At 38.1% G+C, this 16961-nt stretch overlaps 3 protein-coding genes across 3 annotated transcripts; 2 read left to right on the forward strand and 1 right to left on the reverse strand.

Moving 5' to 3' along the window:
* Positions 1–3892: 3892 nt before the first annotated feature.
* Positions 3893–4210, reverse strand: Tsp_03001 (conserved hypothetical protein). The gene has a single exon (XM_003379289.1). The coding sequence runs from the start codon at positions 4208–4210 to the stop codon at positions 3893–3895; it is 318 nt and encodes a 105-aa protein (XP_003379337.1).
* A 372-nt stretch (positions 4211–4582) lies between these two features.
* On the forward strand, positions 4583–13266 carry Tsp_03002 (conserved hypothetical protein). The gene is made up of 15 exons (XM_003379290.1): positions 4583–4757; positions 6146–6513; positions 6613–6881; positions 6953–7175; positions 7441–7829; positions 7893–8349; positions 8413–8551; positions 9349–9519; positions 9724–10094; positions 10764–11126; positions 12187–12341; positions 12396–12529; positions 12603–12755; positions 12837–12986; positions 13055–13266. The coding sequence occupies exons 1-15, from the start codon at positions 4583–4585 to the stop codon at positions 13264–13266; spliced, it is 3729 nt and encodes a 1242-aa protein (XP_003379338.1).
* An 873-nt stretch (positions 13267–14139) lies between these two features.
* Tsp_03003 (putative zinc finger Ran-binding domain-containing protein 2) lies at positions 14140–15302 on the forward strand. The gene is made up of 3 exons (XM_003379291.1): positions 14140–14375; positions 14473–14766; positions 14843–15302. Exons 1-3 carry the CDS (start codon positions 14140–14142, stop codon positions 15300–15302), a joined length of 990 nt encoding a protein of 329 aa, XP_003379339.1.
* Positions 15303–16961: the final 1659 nt, after the last annotated feature.

Raw genomic sequence — 16961 nt, forward strand, 5'->3', positions numbered from 1 at the left:
GCTTGTAGTTTGAGTGTACGAGTTGTTCGTACGCTTTTCCTTAGAGACGCTTTAGGTTGATTGACTTTCAATACTGGAACGACCGCGCGCTTTTCTATCGAATGTTTGTTCTACACTCTGGGGCTTTTCGGTGGTGGTAATTTTTTCTTCCTCTCTGCAATTTTTACACCATTGCTAACAGCACAACAACAACAACAACAACAACAACGAAAAGCTTCCCATTTCTATTGTCTTTTTCAATTTGTTCAATTCTGGTTGTTTTGAACTTTGAGAAATGAACTGGAATTTTTACATTCTAGAGAAGCGAAAAACTTGCTTGTTCAATATTCGGAAATTTTTCTATTTAGCAGTCATTTGATTGGCAAATCGAGAGAACACTGGGAAACAGAGACATAGAAGGATGAAGTGTGGGAGGGGGACAGGCGGAAATAAATGTTTCAGAGAAAGAGAACGCTCGAGAATCTGTACAGTTAGTGCAGCTCAGTGATGATTCTGAGGAGGTGGAGGAGGAGGAGGAGTATGTTGATGGTGATGATAGTTCAGCTTTGCGCACTGTTTATAGAAGCACATTTCTAGTTATGCAATATTGACTAGCGTAGTATTTGCAATTTGAACTTTATTCGTGCAAATTAATATTTCTTCGACATTTGAGCATTGAAAATGAAGAATAAAAAGAAAAATAAAAAGCACGATCATTATTATTATGACACTAGTTACACCATCATTTTCTCTTTACCTACAAGCTGTAAATGTGCTCCGGATTGCTTTTTCTCTAATTGGTAGAAGTATTGTTTTTTATTTTTGCTGTTGGAATGATTTGGTGAGAAAGCTAAAAGATATAATAATAAATAAATCCATCTTGCGCAGTATATTTCTTTCTTATAGTTGTGTTTTGTGCAATGTGCATGCGCATCTAGCTAGCTGTATGTGGCAACTTTGAAAGCTCCGTTTAATCACAACGGCAAGCAAGCAGTTTGTTGCTTTTTGCCAATTATTATTATTATTATTATTATTATTTGTTATTTTCAACGGTTGGTTGTTTTGTTGCTCTTGAAACAGTTGTTTCCATTTGGCACAACAACAAGCGGATCCCTTGAAGCTCAACTGTGGGCGTTGTCTGCGTGGCTTTAGAATTTTCGCTCGATGACGCGTCGATTTTTGAAAATAACTTCTTCTTTCTTCTTCTTCTTCAATTGTCTCATTAACTTCCTGCTTGCAGTGTCCAGCTGCGTCGCTTCGTTGACTTTTTTTTTAATCACCATACAATTTCTCTCAGATAATATTATTTTAATATTTTTTCATTTGATTTTTCAAAATGTTTTTCATGTTGCAAATTCATTAGTTACAGTTGTGGTTTCTAGAGAAAAGAGACAGGGGGGGGGGGAAGAGAGAGAGAGAGAGAGCATTGCTGTTCAGTGTGCCGAACAACGTGATCGAGCAATTTCTATTCATTCATGCGTAAAAAAGTGAAGAGTAATGATTTGAAACTTGAGCCAATTTATCACGTTGAAGAATGACTCATTTGTATTATACTTACATACATATATATACGATTGCGTAGTTGTTCTTTTTTCTTTCTTTTATGGAATTTTTCTGAAGCAAGTTAGCAGAATCAGTATAGCGGATTCAGTTCAGAAAGTGGTTTGGAAGTGCATTTTTTGATTTGTTTATCATTCACTGAAAGTGATATTCGCATATTAGTGCTACCTGGCTTGTAATTCTATTCATGTTGTTGTCACCATAGCTGTGTGTTGTAATCTACAGTGGGGAATCGGTTGTTGTGCGACATATGCACGGCAGTTTGCTTCTTTGATTCTTTATGATGTTAGCCATTTTGTATTTTTCCTATCTTCTTATCCAGGTGTATTTTTTGTTTCTGTTGTGCACAAGTGAGATGAAGTCATCGATGAAGAAGTCGATGTGAAATTGCTTCATTTTACTTTTTATTTTCCAATTTTTTCCCTTTTCTTTTCCAATTCATGCGCGTAACACTGGGATCAAGTTTTTTAATAATCAAACGAGACGTGTTTCTTTCTCCCTTTCAAACAGATTAACATGTTATCCTTATTGTTACGTCATCCAGTCAGTCGTAGGCTGCATTCATCAGCAGTGCCGCGTAATGAGAAAAGAAAAGAAACAGCTTACTAGCTAATTTTTTTTTGTTTTTCGTTTTAGAGTTGTTCGAGTTGCTTTTGCATTTGACTTTGATTAGTTGTTTTTGTTTCATTTTCATCTTATGTTGCATATATACTCATTTTTCTGGCAGCAGTGTGCTAAATGTTGTTATCCAATGTCCGCATATCTCGCAATAGTTGTGGTTACGTTGTTATCGATAGTAGTAGTAGTAGTAGTCGTCGTAGTAGTAAGCTTTTCATTGTTGCTTGTGACAATTAATTAATTGTTCATGGCTGTGTTGATGTAGTAAAGATGCTGCTTTTCTCCCTTTCTTTTTTTGTCATTCTTATTATATTGCTCTAATGTATAGAAGATATTCATTCAAAATATAGAATATAATTCATTAATACGAACATGTGAAGATTTGTTTGTTTTATTAAAAAATATGAACAGAAAGGCATGTTGTGATGCATGTTAAATTCATGGAAAATAATTCTACTTCTACATTATATATTACGTAAGAAATATCTTAATCTGCTGTATTGTTCCATAATGAATGTATACATACACACATGCATACATACATATATACGTATACGTTCATACATTTATTAAATTTAAATTTTTTTGTAAAATTTTGTGAAAATTGTTTTTTCGAACGGAAGATTTTGCTTTTTATCTTTGTCCGGTTTGTGTGTCGTGTATATTTCCAACTAAATCACGTCAACGTGCAGTCGGTTGGCTTGTCTCTGCGGGCCGATTCGCATTGATCTTCTCTGCACGAGCCGTTTGCATGCGTACTATGCGCTTAGTGATATCAGCATTTCAATGACTGACGCTAGCAGCAGGCCGTCAACTTGAGTAAATTGTCGCATTTCTGCCGATTGTACGTTGGCATTGTCAATGAATTTGATCAATGGACGACGTGTAAAGCAGCAGCTAACTCTTTTCCTTTCTTTTTTCTTTCTTTCTTTCTCTCAGCTTCTGCGCGTTTGTGCTGTGGAGGTTAAGGAAGGGGAGGGCGTATATACATATACATGTATATGTATATGCGTGTGTCGATGTGCATCTTCTTTTCGATTACTAGTTGTTAGTTTAGTTGTTGTAGCGAACGAGCTTGTTGTTTCCAGTGTGTTTTGCGGCCGACATGTCTCACCAATGTGTTGTGACTAGTAATTTTATTGACATGGTGTGATTATCTGTAGTTTAACACGCATTTTCTGCGTATGTATTCATTTGTGTGTGCGTGTTCTGATTCGCTCGAGTAGTACTTGCTTGTTTGTTGTCAGATGTTGTTTGTTACCTTGTGCAAATTACTCAGCATAATAACTGTATATTCCATGTATATATAGTTAATTTTAGTTTTGTTAATGATTAATTATTTTCATTTGATTAAACGGCAAAATCTTTATAGCTTCACTTTTTTTCGTATAATTCATTCATATCCAGTTTAAATGTGTTTAAGTGTATGAATTTAAAATTTGAAAACTTTAAAGGTGATCAGATTTCTGCAAGCGATCACAAGGAGTAGAAAGAGGGGAATTGCAAGAGAATATTTCCTAATTTGTAAATTGCGCAGTAGAAGAGGAAGAGAACGTCACTCCCCGGTATCTCTTATCTAATCGTATAGTTTTTCCATTAACAGAAATGCTTGAGGCATATTCATCCAACAACAGCGTATAAAGCAAATGACAAAAAATAATAATACTAGGCTAGATGTTCAGTTGCGCATTGGTTGATTGCTATGATTTATTTCACTTTGCTTTTAACTATCATTTTAAAAAATCTTGTTTACTTTGATATAAACAGAAGGCATAAGTTGTTTTGTTTGTTTGTAATATTGTCGTCCGTTTTTGAAAACGCGCGCCGTCACCGCCACCGCCGCCGGTGATTCTGCAGATCGATAAGCAGAACGCGTGCGCGCGTTGCCACTAGGCTTTGCTTGCCTGCTTGCTTCGCTGTGCTTTTGCGTGGGTTCCGCGACGGCGCTTCCTTCAGCAAACAAATCGCCAGCGTTGCCGCCGCCGCCACTAGCTGCTTTCCTAATATTAAAATAGATGCTTAATGTGCTGTTGTCGTTCCCGTTGTTAAACATGTGTGGTGTTTTGATATTTTAGACTAACCGGCTGAAGCGAGAAAATCGTTACAGTTTGTTATTTGTAAACGAAATATGTTATTATTATATACATTAAAACTCCAGGTATAATCGTCTACATGATAATAATCTGCCTACAAGCACATACACACACACACACACACACACACACACATAATATATATATGTACGTGACAGTTTGATGAATATTAATGTTGACGTGTTAGGCCAAACTCTTCTGTCACGTTTGTAGAAGAGTATTGTCGTGTTCTTTTTATTTTAATTTTGTTTAATTTGATGCTTTTTAGCGTTGTCGTATGGTCGGCTTTGTTGAGAAGTACCGATTGAATCGGTCAACGACGTGCCATTGGTATGGAACAACATGCTAGTAGTAGCAGCAACACTGACCGTGCGGTTGATTGTCCAGACGCTGCGCAAGTGGTTGCATTGAAACGCAATTTCAAAGAAGCTGACCAACTGCTGGTGACCGATGACGATTGCTACAAAGCCGGCACATTGAAATCGACCTCATCACACATGGCTGATTGTAAGTTGAATAATTTTCTTTCTTTCATTTATACATGTTTTAATGTTGGTTCTGGTGAAGCTTGAGCTGAAAACAATTTTATACTAATTAATTAAGCTGTGCGATTGAATGTGATTTTTTATCTGTCGACTGGTGAGGAAATTTTGATTTCATCGAAACAGCTTTAGCTTACAGCGTTGTGGTGGTATAGGTGGTGGGCCGAGGGAAAATGGACCAATTTGACATGATTTGAACGGCGACGTTGACGATGATGACGACAATTGTGACAATGTTGATTTTGATATTGATAATGAGGATGATAATGTGGATGATGATTTTTGTTTTGAAAAAATGATCCACGTTTAGTGCATTGGGCAGGGCGGAGATGTGCTCAAAATCGTCCTCCGGAGTATTAGTGCGCGTCGTCAGGCATGACGTGAAAAAGCGGCAGACGTTGATTGATTTACGACAATTAACAACGCTGCTTAGTTATATCGTTAGCTAAATTGTGTCCGATTGATTGAAAAACTTTCTCCCATTCAAGAAGTCGGTACATCTTTACTTTCTTTTCTCTCTTTTTTAAAATTCTATTCTTTCTCGATCTGTAACTTCTGTTTTTACCAGTATATTTATTTATTTATTTTTGTGACTTTTTAATTTTATTTATTGAATTCGATGATTGAAATGATGCTTTGTTATGTTCGGGTGAGCGCATTTCATTGAGTGCGTAATTTAGAATGATTTCAATTAGCGATTCTTTTGCTAATCAGTTAGTTGTTTTCCATTTCCACGCTAAGTGTTCATGAATAATGGAATGATAATATGCAAAAATTACGCTAATCTTGGGAACATTTTAATCTGTTTGCATTTGATCATGTTTTGGTTGTTGTTCTAAATTAAATTTCCTCTTTTATTTATCTATCTTTATAGATCTATTTATATCTCTGTACAACGGCTTGTTTCTCTTCACGTTAGCCCATTTATCATTCATGTATCATGTATAATAATAATAATAATAATAATAATAATATTGATGTGTTATCATTGAAATTAATCAAATAATGTTTCATATTCCTTCATAGCATATATTTACGTTTATATTGCTGTGATGATTTATTTTTATTAATTATCATTATTTTTAGAAAGAAAAGAAATTGTCTAGGCGTTAAATTGTTTATGTATATGATTGATTGTTTGATTTATAACTATTTTTTAGTTTCATTTTCTTATATATTTTTCTTCCAGCTGATATTTACTGCCACTTTTATTCAGTTTATTTAGATGATTGCAAATTTTGAAAGTGAGATCATGAAGTTATATATATATTTGATTGATTGGTTAATTTATTCATTTATGAAGTTTTTGCTTTTTGGATATTTAAAATTTAATCAATTTATGCTTTTTTTTAGGTTCTGAATCGGCTGGCGTTAGCGTCGGGGGTTTGAGGTCTTCTTCCATAGTAGCTGACTTTGGAAGCCATTGTTCGGCACGTTCTTCTAGTTGTGAATCGTTGCGAGATGACGACTACCTTCTCAACAACACCGTCGACAATGATGCTGTTTCATTTGGTCATTCCGTTTCGCTCAAAGATTGGAAAGGAGCCCGCGTGCTTGCCAGGCCATTGGATCGTGAAGATTATTATTATTCTGCTTGCATCAAACTGGTCCGACCGAACAACGCTGTTGTGGTTGAATTCGACAATGTGGCTCAGTTGAACAGTTTGGTCGTCTACCGAGATGTGTTCACCGTTTCGCAGTTTGATATTTTGGCTGATCAAGTAATTATTTCGATTTTATTGAAAGTTTTATTATTCATTTTTGATCAAAAGCAGCAGTAGTAGCGTTGAATGATTTGGTATAATTTTGTCATTTCTAAGGCACCGGTACCAGAACTGGTGAAAATTGGTATGGTCGTGTGTGCTAGACGAAACGCTGATCAGCCTCATTTTGAACTTGCCGAAGTTGTCGGTATAAGCATGATGCCGGTCAGCTTTCAGCTGAAGTTCACAACAATAACAACAGGTAATAATAACTTTCCATCGATTGGTCAGTCACGTCAATCTACTGGTCGAGTTCATTCTGCATCACCGGATGTCACTTATTTATGGGTATCCAGAGCGAACATTCGTTTGCTGAGACCGCCTTGGTACGATTTTTGCAAATTTTATTTCTGTGGAATGGGTTCTTATTTCAAGAATGTTGTTTCAAACAATTCAGGTTCGAAGAATTGTCTTTTGAAATTCAACAACGGTCCTCAACAAAAACGGCTGTCAGCTTTGTACCGTTTTGGCCGCATCAGGCTTGCGTTGGCGGGGTGCCTCAGTTGAACACCAACTTGGGCAGCGTGACCACATCGGTTGCGGGTTCGTTGATGGCTGCGGCGCCGACTGATTTACAAGCTGAATACGAGCTCGCGGTCGCTTGTCCGTCTACTGATGCAGTTCATCATCATCATCATCATCATCATCATCTGCCAAGTGAAACTGGTGTGGAAGATTTGGAGGAAGAAAATCAGCAGGTAAATGAATAAATATGTTTTTTCTTTTTGGATTTTATTTGGACATAAATATTTCATGTTCAGTTTTATGTTATTTGTATCTTGTTTGTGAACTTATATTAAGATGAGCTTCTTTCTGCGTATCAAACAGCGTAATAATGAAGCTGTTCCAGAAAATGTTAATTTTATTTTTAATTAAAAAAAACAGGACGAAAACAGTTCTGAAACAGCAAGCGAACCTAGCGGTTATGGAAACATGTCACCTCGGTCGAACGTTAGTGCTGATGGAAGTACGGTTCGTGTGTCGAATGTGTTGACTCCACTTTCTTCTACGGATTCCCATTCAACCGGCGATAAATGCGACATACCTGAACGTACTGATAGTGCAGCTAGCTCTACGGAAAATAGCAACGGTAATAGTGCGAACAACGGTGGCGGTAGCGGTGGTGGTTTATTGTTGAAAAAGAAGCATCAGAAAGGCGACGTCATGCTCACACCTGGTGGTATAAGGAAGAAATTTAACGGCAAGCAATGGCGTCGTTTGTGCTCTAAAGAAGGCTGCAACAAAGAATCACAGCGACGTGGTTACTGTTCTAGGTGAGAGGTGTTTCATTTTGCACCTTCAAACTGCAACTTTACTCAGGTGTGGTCGATTTACAGGCACTTGTCTCTTAATGGCAAAGCGTACGGTTTTGATCCTTGTTACGCTTCGCCGAACTTTTTGATGATGACATCCCAAGACGGGTATGGTCTTAAAGAATCATCCGGCGTCGACGGTTTGGAATTGTCGTCCGCTGGTCATCTGTACTCACCGACGATGTGCATGCTGGATTCTTCGACAGGAATTGATGGTAGTGTTGGTCGGGGGGAATTTGACGATGCAATGGCCGTGACCAGTTTGATTAGCCTTGCCGAGGCGAAACATTCAATTTTGGAAACGCAGGCAATGCAGGGTCATAATTATCGACTCGATTTGACCTATTCCAACGTTGCTAGCGAATCACAACAACCGTTGCATGTTGGTACTTTGTTAGGAGATCGTCTTCGAACCAGCTCATTATCTGCCTCTCTACCATACGAGACTGCCATTCGTCAGTCAAAATTTCAGCACGTGTTGGTGAGTTTCATGAATTATTTAAAAACAGTTTTTTCAATGCTAGATGATATATTAATTTTTCAGGAGGAAAATTCCGATGATAAAGCTCGTTGTATGATTGTTAAGTCGTCCCAGCAAGGAGGAGGTGATTGGAATTTTACAACCGGAGGAAGACTTACAACTGATGATCGGTCGGCTTTAGTTTCGCTTAGTCATGCCGAAGGTTTGTTGCTTTGTGTGCGTTTAAGTTTGAAAAGAAACGAAGAACTTTTTTCTCTTAAGGTGAAGTGGACGAAGATGACATCGACGACGATGAGGACGACGATGATGACGACGTCTTTGACAACACTCATGGAGATGATGAATATCACGACAAACAGACCCGATCACAGGAATCAGAGAGGTTGGGCAACAAACGCAGAGCTCAAAGTCTTGGAGCAATGCCAAAGGATTGTAATGTACCGAAGAGTCCGAAAAAGGTATTGAAAAAAAAATTTCCTTTTTCATTCAAATTTTATATTTCAAATATACATATTTTATCGCTTATACATGCTTATATATATATACATATATATATATATACATGCATTGTGCAACAGGCGCGTGACAGTGATCACATTCGAAGACCAATGAACGCGTTTATGATTTTTTCGAAACGACACCGGCCGCTTGTTCATCAACGTCATCCGAATCAAGACAATCGGACAGTGTCGAAAATACTCGGTGAATGGTGGTACGCGTTGGGTCCAGAACAAAAGCAGGAATATCACAATCTTGCGTGTCAGGTGATCACTTTTACCAGTGCTCATTGATACTTAAACATTAATTATTAATGATAGGTTTTAATTGAAATTTGTTGAACTTTCTTTCAAGGTCAAAGAAGCTCATTTTAAAGCTCATCCAGACTGGAAATGGTGCAACAAGGAGAAGAAGCCTGTGACGCTGAAAAAGGATGGTGAGAAGGGTTAGCGCTGTTTTGAATTCGAATGAACAAGAAAACAGTATATTTGTTCTCTTCAGATGAGGATGCTGCGGTTGCTACGTGTCATGCGATGGAAGATAGAACTGCTAAGGATTTGGAAACAAATTTGGCTGATTCTAACGAAGATGTTGTTACTGTCGATGATCATGGGCAACAACAGATGCTGAAGAAAATTGTCATTGAAACTGATGACCCTGATACTTCCAATGGTGAGAGTTGTCTTCTTTTGTTTCTTAATAATAATTTTTATTTTTTTTATTTACGATAATGTATAATTTTCAATCATACCGTTTATTTCGTTTGTTGCCAAAATAATATAAAAATTTGTCTTCTGAAACTGAGTATTGATAAAAAAAACTGTTGATCTGGTACGGAATATGTACATTTATTTAACTTGTATGCTTTTATTTCAGTTGCATCGAATACGAGAAGTCCGATTGGAGTAGGAGGGGCAGCGGGATATTTGCCTCAGAAGCAACAACATCAACTTCTAACAGGAAATTTGAGTGAACGTGTTCCGTGCATGTCGCAGGAATCACCATCATCCGACGCTGCCTGCAGTTTCAAATCGACAGAACCTGTGACCGCTGTACGCCCAGCTCCAACGAAACTGTCTGCCACAGCTGCAGCTGCTATATACGGTCATTTTCATCATCAAGGCATGTCGAACAGCTTTACCGCTGGTACACATTTGTTGCAAAAATTAGAACTCAGTCGACTAAGTTTGTTTGGTCGCCCTGAAGCTGAAGTTCCTCTTTCTTCTGATCCTGTGCTCCACTCGCCGGTGTTGGTCCATTCCAATTCTGTCGGCTGCTTTCCATATCCAGTAGTCTCATATCCGGGTAAATTTTTCTTTTTTTTTGTGGCGTTTCTTATTTCTATTTTTGCATTTTTTGAGAGTTGTTTTTTTTTTCATTTTTTCTTTCAGGATCGCCAGGAAATTTTTCTTCGTTTATTCAGGAAAAGGTTGCTACGGCTAATCTTGTGCCATCAGTGTGCCCTTCTAACCAGACGTTGGTGTTTCCTCCTTCTGCTTCTGGTTTGGAAATGCTTCAACGAAGTCCCAGGTTTGATGTACCGCCGTCGCATGGTTGTTTTCCTCACACTCCACTTCTCTCACCGATATGCACTCCAGCTGGATTGTACGCTAGTGCAATTGCCGGGTCGGCATTTTCACCAAAAGCTACCAGCAGCGCCGCTGCCGCCGCCGCCGCTGCTGCAGCAGCAGCTGCTGCTGCACGCTTGCCTCCTTCACATCCTGTAGTGGATCCGTTCTTGGGAAACAGCCACACGTCCGCTGAACTGCTCAACTTTCCATCCGGTGTTGATAATAATTCGGTAGAATTTTAAAATTCTTTTTTCTTTTTTACATTAAAGGCGATATATATATATATATATATATTGCATGTATAAATAATAAATGTTTGACTTATTTTATTTTGTTGTTTATCAGGCAACTGCCGGTAGTGAATCATCTGTCAGCAGTGACCAGAGAAGCAGTGACAGCACAATCATATCGGTTGGAAATGCTAGCTGTTGCACATCGCTGCCGTCAACACCAACCATGGTTGAATCTGACCGTCACGGCGCTTTTAAAGCATATTCAACCGTAAACACCACTGCTCTGACAAATGCAGCAACAGTCAATGTCACAGCAGCTTCTGCAACTGTCGATGCATCATCTTCCATATTTGCCAGTCCTCCATCTTCATCTGGTCTTGATCGATTGTCACCGACAATGCGGAGTACGGATTTTGGTGGCAGTGTCCGAAAGAAGCATTCACTAGTGACGGCCGGTAGTAGCAGCGTTGTATCGGTGAGAAATTGCCTACATCTTTTCGCATAATATGCTTGTCCGGTGAAAAATGCTTGCTTACTTTTGACTCTGTTTATTTGCTTGTTTTTTCTTCTTTTAGACGTTTTCAGCTAGCTCGTCGCTTTCCAATCCTACGCAATTCATATTGGCGCCGACGCCTGCTCAGCTTGGGATTGCTCCGGGTCAAACGAAACGCTCCAACAGCAGTAGCAGCAACAGCAACAGCAACAGCTCACCGTTGCCTCCTTTTTCCCAAGTAAAATAAATCGTTCTATCTTTTTAATATTTTACACTTGAAAGGCTTTTACAGTTTTTTGAAAAATTTTTGCATAAGCATTTCAGTTTTGTTTTAATTTTTTCCAATTTATTAAATAATAGTAATAATAATAATAATAATGTTACGCTAAATTTATTAATATTTTTTTCATATGTTAAAATTGTGATAACAGAATGGATTTGGAACTTTGATTTTTCTTTCTCGTGGTGGGGTTTCTTCCTCCATATAGGTAGGCGGAAGTAACGGCGGTTGAGAGGAGAACAATCAGAAAGTTAAAAAACAGCTGTAACAGCTGGATATTTGGGACCGATATTTATGAACGAACGTTGCATTCTTTTTCTGCTTATCCTGTGTGAAGCAACTGTAATAGTTGGTAATAGCAGCTGTAGCAGACAGTTTGCTCAGTCGATTCAGCCAAAGTGAACAGAAATTGAACAGTTCAGTGCAACCGTTGTTGATTGGGACTTTTTTTTTTATTTTGATCGTCTCTTTATCTGAATTGTTCAGATAAGCCTACACCAATGTTTAACGAAAAAAAAGCGACGTTCTCTTTTGTTGCATTTTTGAAATTAATATTTCATGAATCTATGCAGTGCGAGCAAATTTTTAAACATTTTGAAATAAATAAATTTTCAATCTGTTTGTTGTTCACATTAAAATCGAGCATTTAGTAGTGTAGTTGGTTAGCAGCAGCTAAACGAAGCTCTTTCTTTCTTTCTTCTTTTTTTTTCATCGGCAATTAATTAATGTAATGATTACTAATATTATCTTGAAAATATTTAGAGTCAAAGATCAGCACAGACATCGATAAGTGATTCAAGCACTGATAATAAAGCGATTGAAGTGGGCAACGGTAGTACTACAATTGTTAGCGAAAAATCAGATGCGGTTGACTGTTCCAAAGCCGTTTTTAAGCGGCAGGATAGCAACATGGACAGGTAATTTGAAATGATTATTTTTATTTATTTATTTATTTATTTTTCGTTTTACAGGGTTTTGTCGAAGGTGAATTTCGGTGCTAAGTTTGCTCAGTTGCCTGAATTCGATCCGGACGAATGCGAGCCATCGTCATTGCCCACGACACCATCACAAATAGTGAGAACATATTTTGACAAGCAGAAGCAGAGTAAGCATTTTCTTACCTTTTTTTTTGTTTTTATCTTTTGCTTTGAATTTAATTTTTCATATTTGTCGTTCAGCTTTGCCTTTGGAAACAAACGACCCGACGCTGTTGAGCAGTCCATCTTCTTGCAAGCAAGCTCCAAAAACTCCTAGTCGTCGAACTGGTAATTTTTTCTTCGGTGCCAACTTCAACTTGGATGCACTGATGGATCCTGCTTTACGAAAATCAGGTTTGTTTATTTATATTATTATTATTATTGCTTTTATTTGTTTGTTGAATGATTTCAATTGTTACACTTCGGTGTGTTCAGACCAAGAAACTGATCCGTCTCCGGTTTGTTCTCCGAGAACTCCCAAAACGCCGTTGGACAGTTGGGAAAAGTCGAACAGTCGAAAATTGCTCGACGAGCGTCGGCGACTTGTTATGGAACTGTTCGAAAAGGAAGGCATGTTTCCATCGGGTAAGTTTTCGGCTTCTTGTTTTTGTTGAAGTCATTTTCTTGATGAGAAATTCCATTTGTTGTTCAAGCCACCGCCACAACGCAGTTTCAAACACTGCACGCCGAAGTGTTCCCTACAAAGCAGATATTGCAGTTGAAAATCCGTGAAGTACGACAAAAAGTGATGGCTTCCGTACAATCTCCTGCCACGCCTTCTTTGCACGGTGCCTCGAATCCGGTGCCCACGACCCCCCTAACGCCCGGCCTAGCTTCGGGTAATTTGTTGCAATACGACGTGTAACAGATTATCTGTTTTTATTTATTATTATTATTGTTTGTTTGTTTGTTCAGAATCCAGCAGTTTAGCTTTGTCATTTGGTGTGCAGCATTCACCACGTGACCAGTGCACGGAGAAGCTTTCCGTTTCACACCCGCCGACAACCGTAACAACTTCGTAAGCTTCATTTGAATCTTCTCTTCTCTTCTCTTCTCTTTTACCCGACATTTGTGCACAACATTTTTTATTGTTTCTTTTTCTCTCTCGATATCCTCTTTTTCATTCTTTTTGTTATTTTTTAATACTTTTTTGTATGGTGTCCAATTGTTACGTGTAGATTTTAGTTGTGTATATGCACTTCGTTTTTTTCTGTTTTTTCAATTTTACTTGCTAAAAGAGACTTTGCACTTTTGAAGCGCACATTTGCATTTATATATTTACGTGCAATTGTCGCGCTCTGTTGATTCATGACGAAGGAAAAGAAAAATGATAGTAGACTTCTATGAGAATTATATGCAATTTTGTTTGTTTTGTTCGCTGTCAATAAACAAAGGCAAAAGTTGAATATATTTTGAAAATGGAGAGGGGGCTGTAATTAGAAGAAGCATGATTTTGTTTATTTCTTTGTATCCCAATATAATTATTGACAATGAATCACAAAGAATCGTTAGAGAAGGAAAATTTTCTCACCAATTATTATCACGTTAGATTTTTCACGAATGCATTGTGTTGTTCCAAATCTGGTGTTCATCTAGATTGGAAAAAGTAGATAAGTGAGCGAAATAATTGTTGTAGTATTTTAAATTAAAGTTGTTGGAAGAAACGATCAAAAGTTTCTAGAAGGCGTTTTACGTCGCCTGTAGTGTCGAATCCGTGACCAGGAAATTCCAAGTCTGGATGCAGACCCACAATGAACGCGTGTTGATCGATCAGTTCAGGGCCGGAATGGTTGCTGTCCCTGAGGAAATCGAAATGTTCGGCCGCGGGCTGTTTTTTCAAATCGCCCACGACCACTGGTCTCGTTTCGACTCCATGTTGTTCGAGAAAGTTGACAAGTTGATCACGGCTGAAGCGTTGATTCGGTTTCACCGTGATCGGCACGAACATCCAACAGGGATCCGTATTCGAATACGGTACTGGCAGTTGTAGTTCAGGATGTTTTCCCATGTAATTTTGTATCAGTTGGAATTTCTTGTTTCTACTTTGACCGAACTGAACCAGTCGATTCAGTTGCACTTGTCCAAACGCGCCTTGCAATTCTGTCGGCCGAACGTTGAAACCCCAGTGCGTGAAAGTGAACCTGGCATCTCGATCCATTGGCACGACCGGCTTGTTTAGCATATCTCTGCACCATCCGTGCGCTCGAAGCATGCGCAGAGCGTCGGCAAAGCGGTCGTCGTTGGTGACCACCATGCCGCCTTCCATCGTGACCAAATGGTGGGAGAAGAAAAATGAAAACGTACCTGCCGCGCCGAAAGTTCCAACGTGCTGGCCGTTGGAACGGGCGTTCAACGACTCGCAGCAGTCTTCCAGAAGAACCAAACCGCGACGACGGCACAAGCTGACAATCGGTTCCATTTGGCACGGATTGCCCATCAAGTGGACCAGAAACAGAGCCTTGGTTTGTGGACCGATGGCTTGTTCAATTTGCTCGACGTTGCTGTTCAACGTGGTCGGGTCGATGTCGATGGTTTTCACCTTCAGGCCGGCCATGGCGGCGGACCAGATCTGCGTTGGCCAAGTCAGAGCGGGCACCAGGATCTCGTCGTCCGGCGCCAGCAACGCCAAGCCCGGCGTCACGCAGGCGAAACAAGCCAACAGATCTGCACTGGAGCCGCTGTTCACCATCACCGCATGTTTGGCGCCGACGAAATTGGCAAAGCGCTTCTCAAAGTCCGCCACTTTGCGGTTCATGGTCGTCTCGAACCGAAGCAACGAGTCCAACGCGTTCAGCACCTCATCAACACCGTACGATGGAACGCTCAGTGGATACCAGTAGCGGCTGTTTGCGTGGTTCGCTTGCTTTTGTGCATTCAGCGATCGGTTCACCAAATGGATAAGTTGAGAACGTTCCTGATCATCACAACAGCCTGGATACAATTGTTCTTTTTGTTCACTTGGTTCACTTTCCATTTTATTATTCATATTATTATTGTTGTTGTTGTTGTTATTCAAAAAATAATAATTAATATAATGTAATAAAGAACGTTATACCAATAAAACAACTTAAAGTAAAAGTAATAATCAGAGTGACAGGTTGTCTTCTCTCTCTCTCTCTGCGTGTAGCAGCTTTCTTTCTATACATACATGTATATATATATATATATATATATATATATATGTATATATATGTATATGTATGTATGTATGTGTGTGTGTGAGTGTGTGAGTGTGTGTGTGTGTGTGTGTGTGTGTGTGTGCGTGTGTGTGTGTGTGTGTGTAAGTGAGTGTGTGTATGTTATGTTTGCCGTTAGGCATTAAATACTTGATCTCTGTTTGCGTTGAAACAACTGTAAAGGTTTGTTTGAATGCAATCTGATAGAAAAAGGTTAGGGAATATTTCTGTCATCGACAAACAATCGCTTTTGAATTACATCAGCCAGTCAGTGTTCTGTACTTTAAGTTATTGTTTAGTTAGCAAAGGTAGATTTAACGACACTACAAATGCTATCTTGCACTGATGCCACTGCATTGAAAAATGTCTAACTGAAAGCTCAAATATTTTTTCTTATAATTTTTTTACAACCTACATTTGTTTCATCTTACTGTAATTCTCAAATAACAGTTTGCACAGCTAATTCGGCAAATGCCCGATGTATGTAAATGAAATATTTTATTTAAAAGCAAATTAAATTAACTGACGTCAGTTTGCATTTCTTTGCACCGTAGTGTTAATGTTAAATAGTAGAAATGCATAATTATTTGCAAATCTTATTGAAACTTATTAATGAGTATCAGCATATAATGCAAATATATGCGAAATGCAATTGTTCATTAATAAATTGATCATTCATTCACCAAAAAAGTTCAACAAAGATAAGATTGGAAACGAATATCTTGATATGCGTATCAAATCAATCTGAAATTAAACATTTGTCTAGAAACCTTTTCCAAAGTTCAATAGAAATGCTTCACTTGAACAAACACCTTCAGATGTCATTCAGCAGGCTGAGTGCAGATTAGAAGTGATCAAGCGAAGCTGAATCATTCGCCGATTGTTGCAACTTGCAGCACAAATATATTTTGTTTCATTAGCTATGCAAATAACAGGCACTTTAAAACGTTGTTTACATCCGCCATGAGTAATTCAATTCATTTTCAATTTTCATATTTGCATTCTTTGCAATCAAATTTTTTGATTTTAAAGCAATTAAAAAATACTATTTAAAAAATTTCACAATTACATTGATAAAAGTTTTATCAATGTAAATTAATAATGTTCTGACTGACGTTACGAAAAAACGACAACACTTTAACAATAAACACGAAAAGGAAGTGTAAAAATTAACAGCGTTCCGAACTGAATTGTCTGTCACATCTTTTGTTTTTACTACTACTATTACTATTAAGAATAATAATTTCTACTATTACTGCTGATAATAATACTAAAATTATTAAGCAATATATAATTTATTAATATATTTCAAATTAGTAAAAATAATGTTGCATTAAACTATTATAATTTGAAATCAAATGATAGACTGAGTAAATATGCCCAA

Source organism: Trichinella spiralis (assembly GCF_000181795.1).
Source record: "Trichinella spiralis strain ISS 195 chromosome Unknown Scfld2, whole genome shotgun sequence".
NCBI classification, from domain to species: Eukaryota; Metazoa; Nematoda; class Enoplea; order Trichinellida; family Trichinellidae; genus Trichinella; species Trichinella spiralis.